This window comes from Pongo abelii, chromosome 16, assembly GCF_028885655.2.
Source record: "Pongo abelii isolate AG06213 chromosome 16, NHGRI_mPonAbe1-v2.0_pri, whole genome shotgun sequence".
Classification (NCBI taxonomy): domain Eukaryota; kingdom Metazoa; phylum Chordata; class Mammalia; order Primates; family Hominidae; genus Pongo; species Pongo abelii.
The window spans coordinates 35,993,603-36,009,427 of record NC_072001.2 but is presented as its reverse complement, the minus strand read 5'-3'; the positions used below and the strand labels follow the sequence as shown (position 1 = coordinate 36,009,427).

Genomic DNA, 15,825 nt, shown 5'->3' with positions numbered 1-15,825 from the left:
GTTTTGCAACTCCAAGAATCTGATTGGGTGAGAATGAGGGCTTGCTTAGCTCATAGATAAGTCTTCTCTCAGGTCCTTCCTGGCCTGCTCTCTGACATCCCTACCTTATAGCTCCTGGATGCATTCAATACAGATGCATGCTTTGGATTTGGGGGCAGCAATTTGTACACATGCCACACAGAAATCATGGAAGAGAAATGAAAGTGATCACAAGTACCATTAGGCCTAGAGATTTGGAAAAATGAAATATGTTCTATAAAACTGATTACTGCCTCGGAAGAGATTTAAACTGTACCTAGAAATCTGTTTCATAGATCTTTTTTTTTTAATACTTTAAGTTTTAGGGTACATGTGCACAATGTGCAGGTTAGTTACATATGTATACATGTGCCATACTCGTGTGCTGCACCCATTAACTCGCCATTTAGCATTAGGTATATCTCCTAATGCTATGTCTCCCCCCTCCCCCCACCCCACAACAGTCCCCAGAGTGTGATGTTCCCCTTCCTGTATCCATGTGTTCTCATTGTTCAATTCCCATCTATGAGTGAGAACATGCAGTGTTTGGTTTTTTGTCCTTGCGATAGTTTACTGAGAATGATGATTTCCAATTTCATCCATGTCCCTACAAAGGACATGAACTCATTTTTTATGGCTGCATAGTATTCCACGGTGTATATGTGCCACGTTTTCTTAATCCAGTCTATCATTGTTGGACATTTGGGTTGGTTCCAAGTCTTTGCTATTGTGAATAATGCCACAATAAACATACGTGTGCATGTGTCTTTATAGCAGCATGATTTATAGTCCTTTGGGTATATACCCAGTAATGGGATGGCTGGGTCAAATGGTATTTCTATTCTAGATCCCTAAGGAATCACCACACTGACTTCCACAATGGTTGAACTAGTTTACAGTCCCACTAACAGTGTAGAAGTGTTCCTATTTCTCCACATTCTCTCCAGCACCTGTTGTTTCCTGACTTTTTAATGATTGCCATTCTAACTGGTGTGAGATGGTATCTCATTGTGGTTTTGATTTGCATTTCTCTGAAGGCTAGTGATGATGAGCATTTTTTCATGTGTCTTTTGGCTGCATAAATGTCTTCTTTTGAGAAGTGTCTGTTCATATCCTTTGCCCACTTTTTGATGGGGTTGTTTGTTTTTTTCTTGTAAATTAGTTTGAGTTCATTGTAGATTCTGGATATTAGCCCTTTGTCAGATGAGTAGGTTGCGAAAATTTTCTCCCATTCTGTGGGTTGCCTGTTCACTCTGATGGTAGTTTCTTTTGCTGTGCAGAAGCTCTTGAGTTTAATTAGATCCCATTTGTCAATTTTGGCTTTTGTTGTGTTTCATAGATCTTATTGCTGCTACAGAAGAGATCTAGACCATCCTAAAGTGCTGAACTCTGCTCCCACTGTGCCCACAGTGATGCCACAGCTGGATTGTTGCTGCCCCACCCGCCCCCTTACTTACGCTCACCCACCCAACCCACTATGACACGCTGCCCTGCCCAGCCAGAGATTATGTAATAGGTCCAGCTATGTGCGCTTACTGTCAGTAAGGCATTGCCCTTTCTGATAGTTCTGATGTTCAGTTGGAAATCTCTGTTGAGAGCAGAAGAAATCTCAATTGGGAAGAGAAGGATGAGTGAGCTCAGAAGGCATCATCATCACACCACATTGCTGTGTGTAAAGACCGTAGAAAGAAAAGTAAAATCCAGGGAGAGTGAAAAACAAAAAAAAAGGAGGAGGCAGGAGAAGAAATTGAAAAGGGAATTAAAACAAAAGAGCTTAAACAGGAAGGGAAAAGAAGAGAAGATGCAATGTGAAAGGAGAATAGAGATTTTGTTCTCTACTTTTCTTAGGTTGGATTTGGTCCTGAACTTGTGTAGTGCGATGATTAGGATATGCTGTGTCTGAGAGCCTGACATGTGTTTCTTCCTTTCAGCAGCTGTATCCTGTTGCCCATGCTGCTGTTTCTGCTGTTGTTTTAGGGTTAACTCCACTTATAATAGCTAGAGATTTTTCGAAAGTAGGATGGTAATAAACTAATAGAAATCAGTCAGCCAACTTTTTGGTACCCTCTAACTCTTCTATTTTTTAAAGTTTCTCTGAAGGTTTGGTTAAAAACAAACACTCAGTGTATTTGTCAATAGACATACATGAGTACCCTTAGCAACTTGTGATGGGACAAATGTAGATGAGAAAAGGAAAATGGAGCCAAAGTGTGGAAAATTTTGAAAACAAAAAGATTCCTGTGCTCCAGTGGGTTTCATTTATGAGATTTTTGAATTAAAATATGATCTGGTTTACTGAAATTTAGCTTGTAAAAAATACTGCAATTGATCCCAGGAAGCGTGAGAGTGTAGGAGGCTTACGTTTCTTCTTGGCTCTGTGTGGCCTGAACACAAGGTCTACCTTTTACCTGCTCCTTCCTGGGGCAATTACTGCACTGGCTGTTAGGGGCTTTTCCATAACGGATGTTTGTGTTCACATTTTAGGGACGTTATGATGGAAGACGTTGGACAGAATCCACTGGCTGATGTGTAAGTATGGGAATAATAAAAGAGTTCAGTAGAGGAAGCTCCACCGGAAGAGTCTCCAGCAATCCAGTAAGGAAGAGCTCCATTGTGTGAGACCTTATCTCCTCAAGTCTGAGGAGGCTTCCTAGGGATAAGAAACTTTGGCTTCGGTTCTCTGTTCTTCATCAGAATAATGATTGGGTTTTCAAAGATCTCTAGTGTCTCAAACAGCTAATCAGTCTGGCAGGAAAAAGATTCATCTCTCTTCTGGCCTCCACTCAGCCCATGTCCCTGCCTGACTAGGTTAGAAGATAACAAAAGGAGAAGCCTTTCCCTTACAGGTCTTTAAATGCTTTAGAGTATCACTTGGATTCTGCATACTTCATCTAAAATATTTTAAAACAAGTGTGTTAAAGTATTCATAGAAAAAATATTTATTTTGCTTCATGAAAGATTTGTTTTAGTGGGTTCCATTTATAGTATTTAAAATTAAAATGTGGTTCCACTCCAGGAATTTACTTTATGCAAAACTGTGTAGAAATCAATTTATCATGGAAAACAAAATAAGGCTGGTTAAGCTGATTAACAACAGAAGATAAGAGAATGAGTGAAATTATACTGCAACGTCTTCTTAGTGCTACTATGTTTTCCTGTCCTGAGGTTGGTGATAAAGATGATTTTCTGTAGGTACCAGACGATAGAATTACCAGCACTAGAAGCCGTAAAACAGAACCTCGATTGCCTGAATTCAGACCTTGAAAAGGACCTGCAGAAACTGGATATGGAGAATCAGGTTCTCCTTAGAAAGATTAAAGAGAAAGAAGAAACTATTCCAAGGTAAGGCTTTGCGGTTGGTGGGGGAAGGGCCTCTCCTCCCCTGTAGGTCCCTTGGGATACGGAAGGTGGAAGGAAGTCTCACTAATTTGATGGTGAATCTTGACGTTTTATTTAAATCCTAAAGTATGAACTACAGTGCCCTCAAAATACTCCAGGTATAGATTTTTGCATTGAATTTTCACATTAGGTTGACATTTTATCGCCATTGCATTTGGTAGTTACTCTGACTTCCTGAGACTTCAAAAGTAGCTTCTCAAACCGGGACCCTGGCAGCTTCCTTAGGGGCTGATCCACACTTGGGTGACTTCATATTTTTCAGCCTGGAAAGAGAGCTGGCCTTGTCACTAGAAGAAGCCAAAGAGGAGGAGGAGTTGAACTATATCATAGATGAACAGGAGGAATCCCTGAGGCAGCTGGAATTAGAGACAGCAAAGCTGGTAAGGAGGTGTCTAGAAAAGGACCATTGGATGCATTTTGTTTGCATTCTGCTGCTCTCTTTCCCAGGAATTCATCCCATGTTCATTGCTTCTGTGTCTAAAATCATGGCTGTTTAAGAGAGTGTTCTGGGAATGAAGCACTAGGCATGGGGGCCGAAGAGGCTTTTTTCCCAGATCTGCTGTGTGAGCCAGAGTGCACTTTTCCGACTTGATAGACTAATCCCCAGATATTATTCCAGTGGCCTGGTGAAGGGGGAGAGATGACGGCAGAGCAACTTTCTTCCTTTGACTTCCTTTTTCCCCACAGGAAAAAAGTAATGCAATCCTAAGCAGGAATGTGGTGGAGATTCAGAAAAAGGTAAGGGGAGCCCTGGGTTTTTTAGGGTCCCCGAGTCCCTAAGAACATTGTGTCTTCACAAGAGAAAGGCTGGCGGGCTGGGCTGGGAGTATGCAGGAGGGGTCCTAGGCACATTCAGAATGAGAAAAGATATACATAAATGTTAACGGAAAGGCTGTTCTCCACATAGCAAAGCCTGCCCTGGAAACAAGACTCTTTTCTTAGGCATCTCAATAAGAGTTATCTTCCCGAACTCTCTAATCACAGAGACTGGAGAAGAAGGAGCAACTGGCAAAGTTTGCGTGCTCCGTCTGCACTGCTGCTGCCAATTCTCTGGGCATTACAGATTGTGGTGAGAGGGCTAAAGGGCTGTACAGGGGGAAAAGACTTATCCCTCCTCCTACTCTGCCCCATTCTCTCTTCCCTTTCTCATTGTCCTCCCCTCCTCGCTGTGCCCTTGCTTCCATGGGCTATGGGAAGAGAAAAGTCTATCCAGCCCACATGGAGTCAGGTAGCCTCCACAGGGAGAAGGAGATGCTTTTCTTCCAAGCTTCTATCCAGGGCCCGAATTAGTAACCACCGTCTGCAGCCTGGGACCCCCAGTCTGCCACTGTCCCGGGTTTTCATGTCTGTGTGCCTTACTTAGTTCATGATTTTTTGAATGGTATTTTAGATTTCAGGGTTATTTACAAATATTGGCCTTGAAGAAGAAACCACAAAGCAAATCCTGGAGGAAATGAAGGTGAGTACAAAAAACAAACAGATTTTCTGGGAGATGTGTAAATTCTAGGTCCTGTGAGAAATTGCTCTCAAGGACTCCCCTAGGGTATGTACTGGTTATGTCTGTGTACTTACCAGAGATGAGTCACTGTCCTTTATTCTCTGTATGTAATCCCATGGCCTGTGGGGCATTATGACATCACTAGTCACACTAGGAGCAGAGATGACTGCAGTGGATCAAAGTGGAGGGAACTGCTCCAGAGTCCCCATCTTCCACCAGTCAATAAAACACATGTTCTGAATGCCCATTGGGACCTGCCCTCCAGAAGCTTTTTAAGTGAGGACACACAAATAAGATATTCAATAGGAAGAAAATATTGACTCCCATAATCATACAGGGATGTGTCATGATCTTCGGATTTCCAACCCATAGCTCAAAGGCCAAAGAAGTTTTTTTTAAATTTTATTTTATTATCTTTTTCCTCTGCTAGAAGATAAACCCATTGAGAACATGAATTGTTGCCTATGTTGTTCATTTGTTTCCCCAGGGCCTAGAACTATGTGCCTGGCACATAGTAGATGCCCAATAAATATATATTGAATGAATGACTACACTGGACACCCAATAGTGGGGAAAACCCCTTTTAGGAAGCTCTCTGCATACTTATGTAGTGAGTGTGGCAATTTAACTGAGCCCACTATACAAGAGCTCCACTGTCTTATGTATTTCTCAGAAAAAGAGAAACCAGGTTTTTCTCTCTCTCCTTTTTTTTTTTTTTTTTTTTTTTTTTTTTTTTTTTTTGAGATGGAGTCTCTCTCTGTCACCCAGGCTGGAGTGCAGTGGTAAGATCTCGGCTCACTGCAACCTCTGCTTCCCAGGAGTTAAAGCAATTCTCCTGCCTCAGCCTCCTGAGTAGCTGGGACTACAGGCACATGCCACGATACCTGGCTAATTTTTGTATTTTCAGTAGAGATGGGGTTTCACCACGTTGGCCAGAGTTCACCATGTTAGCCAGAGTGGTCTTGAATTCCTGACCTCAAGCAATCTGCCTGCCTTGGTCTCCCAAAGTGCTGGGATTACAGGCGTGAGTCACCACGCCTGGCCCAGGTTTCTCTTTTATTTCCTGTGTGATTCAGGGGACATGCCAGTGCACCCTATGAAATATGAGTGGGAGGAAGAGGCTTGTGAGCTTTGGCCAGTAGGCCTGGAGGAAGGAGGATGGCTGGGTTAACTGAATGGGCACTGGCCTACTGAGGCGTAAATGTCAGCTCTGCCACTTTAAAGCTTAACTTACATACTCAACTTCTCTGCGCCTTTGTTTCCTCATTTGTAAAATGGAGGGGGGAGGGGGTAATAACAAGTGCCCACCCTAAATTGTTATCAGATGTCTTCAACATGATAGCCATTAGTATCATGCCCTCTGCTGGTCTGGATATGGTAATTACCTGCTTCCCTTCCATAAAAGAATGCTAGTAACTTTCTGCTGTCACTCATTGTCTTCCACAGGCAAGACTACAGAAGTCAACAGAGTCCTGTGCAAAGCAAGAGGAGGAACTGGCCGAGGTAGAGGCAATGTCTCTTCCACTGAGGGCCTGCCCAGGATAGAATGGGAGAGAATCCCAAGGGTCTTAGAAACAGATCTGCTTGAGGCATGGGAGAGGGAGGTACAAAAACATCTTGCAAATGAATTTCTGATTCTTATGCATTCTCATGCAGCTGAAGGGAAAGAAAACTTCTATTAAAAATACTGCTTTTACCATTTCTTACATCTCTATGTCAAATACCATTGTTGAATTCCAAACCAAAGTGCCTTGACACGTCCCCTGGTATTTCACATGAGAGGCAGATGACAACTTGGGCAAAATATTTCCTTTGCTTAAAATCAGACCCTGTGCCTAATGATGAGATCACCTCTTTGTGATGTGACTGTTTTTCCTTCAAGTCAGGAGTTGCTAGGTAACCAACCAAGTGCCAGGGCACCAGGTAGGGCCCCAGGGAGAAGACTGGGCCTGGTTCTGATTTAACTCATGGGGTTTGTTAATTTTCTTTCTTTTTAGATAGAGAGTGACTACCAATCTGTGTCTGAGCTCTGTAAGGACCAGGTCTACTACATAAAGGTACAACCCGTGTGGAGGAAAAGCCCAAGTAGAAGCAGAATGTCTCCAAGGCCGCCATGGGTTCCTTGGTTTTTCATTAGGCTAGAATGTGTCACTAGAGAAAATGCTCTCTATACAACAGCAACAAGAAGACGGACGTATGTTAAGGATTTACTTTGTGCCAAGCACTGTGCTAAGCACTCAGCATATAGTATTTTTCTCAATCAATTTGTTCAACAATTCTATGAGCGTGACAGTTATGATCAAGGGGACAATGAGGTTTCAGGAAGTTAGCATGCAGCTAGTAACACTGTTAATAAACGTCAGAGCTGGGACTTGAATACAAGCAGGGACCTGAATGGGAGGGAGCTCTTTTTGTTCATATACATCCATTCTGGTCACTAATATCTTTGAATTTTTTATTAGAACCCCTCCCCCACTGGTGTGTGCATACTGATGGGTATACTGTTTGGAAAATAATTAGCAGAATGTTTTTATTAATGACATCATGATGAAATATAGAAATTTTCCATTTATGACTTTTTTTTTTTTAACTTCATGGAAAGAAATACCAGGAAGTTCTGAGGAAGATGAAAGAGGAAAAGGAGGCGCTGCTTCTTGAAAAAGAAATGTAAGCTTAGAAAAATGGCCTCCCTGACGGACTGCAGTGTCAGTCCCGCAGTCCAGGTGGTATTTGAAGGGCGGGGTGCTTCTCAGCACAGTGTGTGTCACTGTGTAAATGGCCTCCAACAAGTCATCTCTTTCAGCCTCCGCTCCATGGTTCAGACTGGAAAACCAACAGCATTCAGGCTCTCCTCTTGCCGTCCTCAGCAATTGGTGTTTTAAAAGCCTCTTTTTGGCCGGGCGCGGTGGCTCACGCCTATAATCCCAACACTTTGAGAGGCCGAGGTGGGTGGATCACCTGAAGTCAGGAGATCGAGACCATCCTGGCCAACATGGTGAAACCCCGTCTCTACTAACAAAATGCAAAAATGAGCCGGGCGTGGTGGCGGCCACCTGTAATCCTAGCTACTCGGGAGGCTGAGGTATGAGAATCCCTTGAACCTGGGAGGTAGAGGTTGCAGTGAACCGAGATCAGGCCACTGCACTCCAGCCTAGGCAACAGAGTGAGACTTTGTCTCAAAAAAAAAAAAAAAAGATCTCTTTTTAATGTTCTTCTTTTTGTTGTTTGTTGTTGTTGTTGTTGTTTGTTTGAGACAGAGTTTCACTCTTGTCACCCAGGCTGGAGTGCAATGGTATGATCTCACTTACCTGCAACCTCCACCTCCCAGGTGCCCACCTCCACCTCCACCTCCACCACCGCGCCCAGCTAATTTTTATGTTTTTAGTAGAGACAGGTTTTCACCATGTTAGCCAGGCTGGTCTCGAACTCCTGATCTCAGGTGATCCACCTGCCTCAGACTCCCAAAGTGCTGGGATTACAGGTGCAAGCCACCATGCCTGGCCCTAATGTTCTTTTCACATGTCCTCAGAGGCATGCCATTCCTGAAAATTATCTGGAGCTATGTTCAGAGAGGAAGAAACGTAGTAAAAAGAGGACTAGGGACCCAGAAATATTCCTTTATGTGTGTGTGCTGTCCCCTTTCCCAGGATGCAGTGGGTCCACCAGACTGACCAGAGGCCCCAGTGATGCCCTTTTATACTTTCTTTCCATAGACTGTATGTCTCAGGACTTGTCACACTTTCCTTTTGATTATTTATACTTTTCTATTGCATTATATAATATACATAGAGTGCACAAATTTTATATAGCTTGGTGAATTTTTATACATGATAACACCACTGAGATCAAGCTACGGAATATTTTGAGTTCCCGAAAAGTCTCCCTGTTCCCTCCTCCCAGTCAATATTCCTGGAAAAGTAACCATTAGCCTGACTTCTATCTCTTTCTTTTTAAAGCATTCTTGAACTTTATATAAATTTAGTATGTTCTTGATTGTGTCTGGCTTTCACTAAGACTCACTCGCATTGCTGCATGATTTGTTCTTTTTCATGGCTGTTATATTCTATTATAGAAATATGGCACAATTTATCTATGCTACTGTTAAGGAACATGTTGCTTATTTCCAGTTTAGAAATTTATAATAAAGCTGCTACAAGCATTCTTGTGCATGTCTTTCGTTGGATGTATCCTCTCATTTTTCCTGGGTTATATATCAAGGAATAGAATTTCTAGGTCACAGAGTATATACATCTTTGATTTACTAGATAAGCTGAACAATTTTCCAAAGTGCCTGTACCAATGTCCCCTCCCATAAAAAATGTACAAGAGTTCTAGTTATTCCTCATCCTTACTTTCACTCAGTATTTATAGCCTTTATGATTTTAGCTATTCTGGCAGGAGGGTGTAGTGACGTATACAATTTTGATTTAAAAAACATTTTATTACTCAATAATAATGATATTTTATGTGCATTTTATTGCTGATTAATAATGATGTTTTTATAGCTTTTCACACAGTTTGGAAATTTGAATGTCCTCTTTTGTGACATGTCTTTCGCCTGCATTTGTGAGATGGTTAGTCTTTTTCTAATTGATTTGTTGGAGTTCCTTATTTTTTTCATAAGATCCTTTGTCAAATGTATGTATTATAGTCTATTCTGCAGCTTTCCTTTTTTACTTTCTTAATGACATTTTGGATAAACAATAGTTATTAATTTAGAAAAAAATCTAATCTGTGAAATGTGTCAATCCATTCTTCTTTGCTTTCTGCCTTTTAGAGGTCATAAAACTACTTTCTATGGTTTCCCCTAGAATTTTTTATCATTTACCTTTTACTCAGGTTTACATTCTTTTGGAATTTATTTTCTTTTCTGTGGTGTGAGGTAGAAATTAAAATTTGTGGGGTTTTTTTCCATATGGATATCCAATTGATCCAGCACCATTTATTGAAGATACTGTGCATTTGCAGTGGTGTCTTATTTTATGTCTGGTGACCATATATGTGTGTTTCTGGATGTTTTCTTCTGTACAATTAGTCTCTGTTTCTATCCTTGTGCCAAAACTACACTAATTATTATAGCTTTATAATTAGTATTGATATGGTAGCTTAAATTCTGCACGATTATCTTGGCTTTCTTGGCCCCCTGAATTTCTATATAAATTTTAAAATCGGTTTTTCAACTTCTACCAAAACAAAAAAAAAAACTTTGCTGAGATGTTGATTGGAGTTACATGGAATCTATAGATAAAGTGAGAGATAATTAGTATCTAAACAATAATTTTCCAGGGCCAGGTGCTGTGGCTCATGCCTGTAATGCCAGCGTTTTCGGAGGCTGTGGGGGGAGGTTCTCTTGAGGCCAGGAGATCGAGACTAGCCTGGGCAGCATAGCAAGACACTATCTCTACAAAAAATAAAACAAATTAGCTGGGCATGGCTGTGTGTGCCTAGAGTCCTAGCTACTCAGGAGGCTGAGGCAGGAGGATTGTTTGAGCCCAGGAGTTTGAGGTAAAAGTGAGTTATATTGCACCACTGTATTCCAGCCTGGACCACAGAGTGAGATGTTATCTCAAAAAGAATAATAAAAATAAACAATAGTTTCACACACCATGATATCTTCATCCCCTTGTTTATTTAGATATTTAATTTCTCAAAATAATGTTTTACAGTTTTCTGTGTGGTGTTCTTATACACTTTCCATCAGATTTACTCCTAGGTATTTAATATTTTTAATGCTACTGCGAATGCTGTGTTCATGTGATTTTCGTTTTTTATTAATATTAAAAAAAAAGAGAGACGGTGGCCAGGTGTGGTGGCTCGTGCCTGTAATCCCAGCACTTTAGGAAGCTGAGGCAGGTGGATTACCTGAGGTCAGGAGTTCGAGACCAGCCTGACCAACATGGTGAAACCCTGTCTTTACTAAAAATACAAAAAAAAAAAAAAAAAAAAGCCAGGTGTGGTGGCACATGGCTGTAGTCCCAGCTACTTGGGAGGTTGAGGCAGGAGAATTGCTTGAACCTGGGAGGTGGAGGTTGCAGTGAACCAAGATTATGCCACTGTACTCCAGCCTGGGTGACAGAGCGAGACTCCATCTCAAAAAATAAAAATAAATTAATAAAATAAAATAGAAACAGGGTCCCACTATGTTGCCCAGGCTGGTCTCAAACTCCTGGGCTTAAGCGATCCTCCCGCCTTGGCCTCCCAAAGTGCTAGGATTGCAGGTGTGAGCCAACATGCCCAGCCTTGATTTTTTAATTGATTACTCTTAGTGCATAGAAATACAATTGGTTTCTATATATTGAACTTGTATCATTAATCTCACTAAATTCACCTATTCTAAAAATTTCTTTTAGCTTCTCAACTATAAATAATAACAATTGTATTTTTTCCTTTTCAGTCGTTAACTTTTTATTTCTTTTTCTTGCTTTATTGAATTATTTGCAAGCATTTGCAGGCATTATTTGCTGGTATTATTTACAGGCATTTCCATTAATGGACTCAATCCTATTGCAGAAAATGAAACTTAGGACAACAAAACAAAACAAAACAAATGAACAAACAATGAGCAGAAGGTATTGGCGAGTGAATAAAAGCAAGCAGATTCTGGAAGGGATCTGGCACTTGGAAAAAGAGAATGATGGGCATTATTTCCCCTATTTTTATAGTTTCTAGCCTGAAGAAAGACCAAACTGGGTGTGTAAGATGCACCAGCAGAGAAAACCTATAGTCTTTTTGGACTAACAAAACAGAGAATAAAGAGTTTGAGGCAGTCAAAGATACTGGGGAAAAAGTAGAGAGTCAGACATGGGGAGTTCCTAAATATGTGTCTAAACTATACCTGAATCTCTGACTGGACTTCCAAACCATGCATGCTCAGGGCAATGTGTGAGCAGCCCAGCTGAGGACATAAGACCAGAACTGACATTTGAGCTGCCACCAAGACACAAACTGCAGTTTGAATCCAACGTCAGGGTTATATCCAGCTTAGTTTTCATTGATTGTCTTCTTTTAAAAATGAATCATATTTTCCTGGTTCTTTATAAGTTTAGCAATTATGGATTTTAAATGTTGAGCATTGTGAATGTTATTAAGAGTCTAGGATATGAATCGTAGATGTCGCATAACTTAGGAAAGCACCTTTCATCAGCCTCTCAGATTATGTTACCTAATTCTTGGCTCTGATCTCTTACCTAGATCCAAAGCCCAGAATGACTCCTCTCAAATAGTGGAACCTGGGTCAATTTTGGTGGACACCACCCAAAGAAACATGGCAAGTTTTTCCTATTCCAAACCTGGGTTTTCCTCTATCCCTTCCCTCTCCTAGGTTCTCTCTCTCTCCCTCCTTTTTAATAATCCTATAATTAGGAAATAATGAGGATTCGTGCCTACTCCACACCATGGAAGCTAGGAGGTGGCAGAGCCAGAATTCAAACCCAGGCATCCTGACTCCAGGGTCTCTGCTCTTCTGCCTCTCTGTGAACACGTGAAAAGCCATAGCTGTGATTTTTCATTGCTTCCCACAGGAGAGGACCACCATTAAGAAACAAGGGAGAATCTGTTGGTACAAGTAAGTGGAAGAATCTTGCTTTTACCTAGCCTAGACCACATTTCACTCTGCACATTACCTGATAAGGGCCAAAAGAACAAGGATAAACACATCATCCACTGATCAGTATACATAAGGCAGCCCCAAATTTCTTCCAACCATTCTTACTTTTCTCAGTGCAGAATTATAACACCAGAGTTAAACAGCAGTTATAAATAGCTGGAGAAATGTGTGGCTATTTCTGAGAAATTTGGGATAAAGATGTAGGTTGCATTTAACTTTTAATTTTCATTCTTATGATCCTAGGTATAGCCCCTTTCCATTTTTCAAGTCCTGAACTTGATTACCTCTGTGATATTCCTTGTTGGGAAAAAAGTTCAGGGTGCATTAATTTTCTTAGTTATCTTCAGGCTTAGAAATTTTAGAAAAAAAGATACTTGAACTCTCTGTGCCTTTGCTTTTTTAATTTTTGAAACAAGAAGATTGACCCTGAAGAGCTTCAAGTGGCACTTTAATAAAAAGCCCCATTGCCTACTTTCCCTTATCAACTTTGCCTGAAGAAAGCAATTTACCAGCCATTTATGACTGTGAGGTTTGCCTTTCACTGCTTGACCTTGGGCTGTCTTTTTTCTCATGCAAATAATGAACATCTCTTTGCAGGTATTTCCAGTATCTCACCTTCATGGCCCTAGTCTTCATTAGGTTGCTGGCTTGTGTGTTTTTCCACCTACAGTACATAAACCCAGATCTTCTCGTGGATGTCCTGCCACTGGTGCTAAGCAGGGGCACCTTGGAGAGTCTGAGGAAGGTCTCACGTCCCTTCCTCACTCTAGCAGTGGAAGAAGCACTACCACATTAGTGTGGGGTGACCTGGGGGCATCACCCCACACCTGAGTGGAGGGGACCGTGGCTGTGGCCCCATGTTGGGGATGGCCAGGAAGGATGTGGAAGCCTTTGACTCAGAGCCGCTACTTGACATCTGAGTTTTTCATTTCATTTTTTCCCTGCTTTCCCTCTGGAATGTCTCTCTTTCAAATAAAGAATATGTTTGACAAGAGTCCGCAGTGTTGGTGTGTGAATTTAGTCTGTGAGTCCTGGGACCCCTCACTAGGTATTCACAAGTTCCACCCTTTGCTGTTGAGAAAAGCTGCACTTAAGGCGAGATAATAACAACTCCCCTCAGGACTTCCATTCTCTGCTCTATATTTTTAAAAACTTAAACAATCATATACTTACCCGGGCATGGTGGCACGCACCTGTAATACCAGGTACTCGGGAGGCTGAGGCGGGAGTATTGCTTGAACTGGGGAGGCAGAGGTTGCAGTGAGCCGAGATCGCGCCACTGCACTCCAGCCTGGGTGACAGAGTGAGACGTCTCAATAATAATAATAATAATAATAATAATAATAATAATGTGTTCATTTGTTAGATTCTCCAGACTCTTTGGGGTGTACATAAGGGCACTCAATTTAGGAACCACTGAGGTAGATACAAAGCTTTTCCCCTTCTACCGTTTTAACAACACATTATCTCCCCTACAAGCTTATTTTATTTTATATTATGCTATGTCTTATAAGATTAAGATGTGGAAAAAAACTGATCTTTTTCATTTAAACAGGTTGTTACTCATTCTTAAATGAGAAGAAAAGTATCCTAAAATTCAGGTGCAATTAAAAGCAGCATATAAAACCAGAAAGTGCTTGAGATACAGCCAAACACAAATGTGTACCTACCTATCCTTCAATCCCAGTTCAAATGTCCTCACTCCCATATGGCTGCCTCTGCCCCCTTCTCACTGAAGACAGCCTCTCTTGCCTTCCAGATGCTCCTGAAACCTTCTCTGGGCATCCCATACTGCCCTGTCCACTTCTGCCTCATAGTGTCATCACTGTGTGCCTTGACCTCGGGGCTGATGGCCCCTTTATTTTTGTATCATCCCACATGTTCCCTTTACACAGTATCTTCACAAAGTAGGATTTAGTAAAAGAGGGAATGATTCCTTGAGTAATCTGTATTTCTTTCCCTGAGCACTTGGAGGGTCACAATTGGAACCGTGAGCCTAGACCCTGTATTGTGAAAGCTCACACTTTTGCAGGGACAGCCACATGGAGCCTGGATGGTGCAGAGGGAAGGGAAGCAGAAGAATGTGGCACAAAACCTGAGGTCATCTAACCTGCTGGTGGCATCTCCATGGTTACCAAAGTGGTGGAGATGCCTTTCTTTGCCTGTTTCTTCTGCCTACACATTCCCTACACTCTTACTTTCTAGTGACCTTCTCTCCTTTAGAAACCTTTATTGATGTAGGTTTTAATTGAATTTCACTTGGACAGCATCCGGGCAGAAGAAACACACTGTATGTTTACTTTGGCTGTAGACATGGCCCTGTCTCAGGTTTTCTTTCTGAGGTCTGGGGAAGAAGAGAGTGAATGATCTCAGAGCAAGGTGTCTATAAAATGAAAAACTGGCCAATATCACCCTCTCGTGGCCAAATGAAAGCCTTTTGCATTTCAAGTGGCTTCACCCAAAGGAGTGATTAACAAATTGAAGCAAGAAAGAGGGATCGGATGTCACCATTGGATAATTTTCTCTATGTGTTCTAATAAGTCCAATTAGTCTTCATTCGTCTATTAATTAATTCATTCAACGAATACCTACTGAGCATCTTCCTTGGGCTAGGCAGTGTTCTAAGTGCTGGGATATAGCAATGAACACAACAGACAAAAATCTCTGCTCACATTCTAGTGGATAGAAGCAGACAATAAACACATTATTAAATATGCAAATATTGGATGATGTTAAGTGATATAACAAAGTTCAGTGGGGAAGAGGGAGTGCTGAGGAGGAGCAGTCACAATGTTCATTGAGACAGTGCCATTATAACAAAGACCAGAATGAGATGAAGGATTCAGCCAGTGGTAGATGAAGAGACAGCGAAGACATGGTCTTGAGGTTGTAGGGTGCCCGTGATGCTGAGGTTCCTTTGCAGATTCCCTGCTCACACTTCTGTAATGGTCCCTCCATTAAAGTCTCTTCATCGGAATCCTCCAAGTTGAATTCTGGTTCTGCTAGGACAGGACCCTGGCTGATACATTGTCCACTGGCCAGAACATGTCCTAGGCCAAAGGGCTTCAGCGATTGGGTGACTCTAAGACTATAGGTCTATGTGAGAAGAATGGCTGTGGCTGGCCGAGAGAAGTATCCCATTCCCATCCCGTCACACAATTCCTCATCAACCTGTAGAACACTCAGGCTCTCCTCTACCACCTAGCCCTCCCTGCAGACACAACCCTAGACAAACATGGGCCTATCCCAACGTTCAAGGCTGGCTAGAAAGCAGCAGCTTGGGCTAATATGGACTAGGTAGCCC

The 15,825-nt window shown here is 41.7% G+C and overlaps 1 protein-coding gene across 8 annotated transcripts; it reads left to right on the top strand.

Moving 5' to 3' along the window:
* Nucleotides 1-1,498: 1,498 nt before the first annotated feature.
* Nucleotides 1,499-13,515, top strand: LOC129050457 (transmembrane and coiled-coil domain-containing protein 5B). 8 transcript variants are annotated; one of them, XM_054532547.1, is made up of 12 exons: nucleotides 1,499-1,686; nucleotides 2,503-2,547; nucleotides 3,211-3,360; nucleotides 3,680-3,797; nucleotides 4,105-4,155; nucleotides 4,808-4,876; nucleotides 6,362-6,418; nucleotides 6,913-6,972; nucleotides 7,518-7,582; nucleotides 12,107-12,182; nucleotides 12,436-12,479; nucleotides 13,119-13,515. In XM_054532547.1, the coding sequence occupies exons 1-12, from the start codon at nucleotides 1,589-1,591 to the stop codon at nucleotides 13,315-13,317; spliced, it is 1,032 nt and encodes a 343-aa protein (XP_054388522.1). In that variant the 5' UTR covers nucleotides 1,499-1,588; the 3' UTR covers nucleotides 13,318-13,515. The 8 variants fall into 8 exon arrangements, 5 of the variants coding, with proteins under 5 accessions (XP_054388522.1, XP_054388523.1, XP_054388525.1 ...); XR_008514086.2 differs by lacking the exon at nucleotides 13,119-13,515 and adding an exon at nucleotides 5,826-5,962 and having other exon boundaries at nucleotides 1,502-1,866; nucleotides 12,436-12,460; XM_054532548.1 differs by having other exon boundaries at nucleotides 1,503-1,866.
* The last annotated feature ends 2,310 nt before the right edge of the window (nucleotides 13,516-15,825 follow it).

Bases quoted from the DNA above. Each gene is read 5' to 3' on its own strand.
- LOC129050457 (XM_054532548.1), top strand. From the start codon at position 1,589: ATGTTCAGTTGGAAATCTCTGTTGAGAGCAGAAGAAATCTCAATTGGG. The intron at 4,156-4,807 runs GTAAGGGGAGCC...ATGGTATTTTAG, and splicing joins TGGTGGAGATTCAGAAAAAG to ATTTCAGGGTTATTTACAAA. The intron at 4,877-6,361 runs GTGAGTACAAAA...TGTCTTCCACAG, and splicing joins AAATCCTGGAGGAAATGAAG to GCAAGACTACAGAAGTCAAC.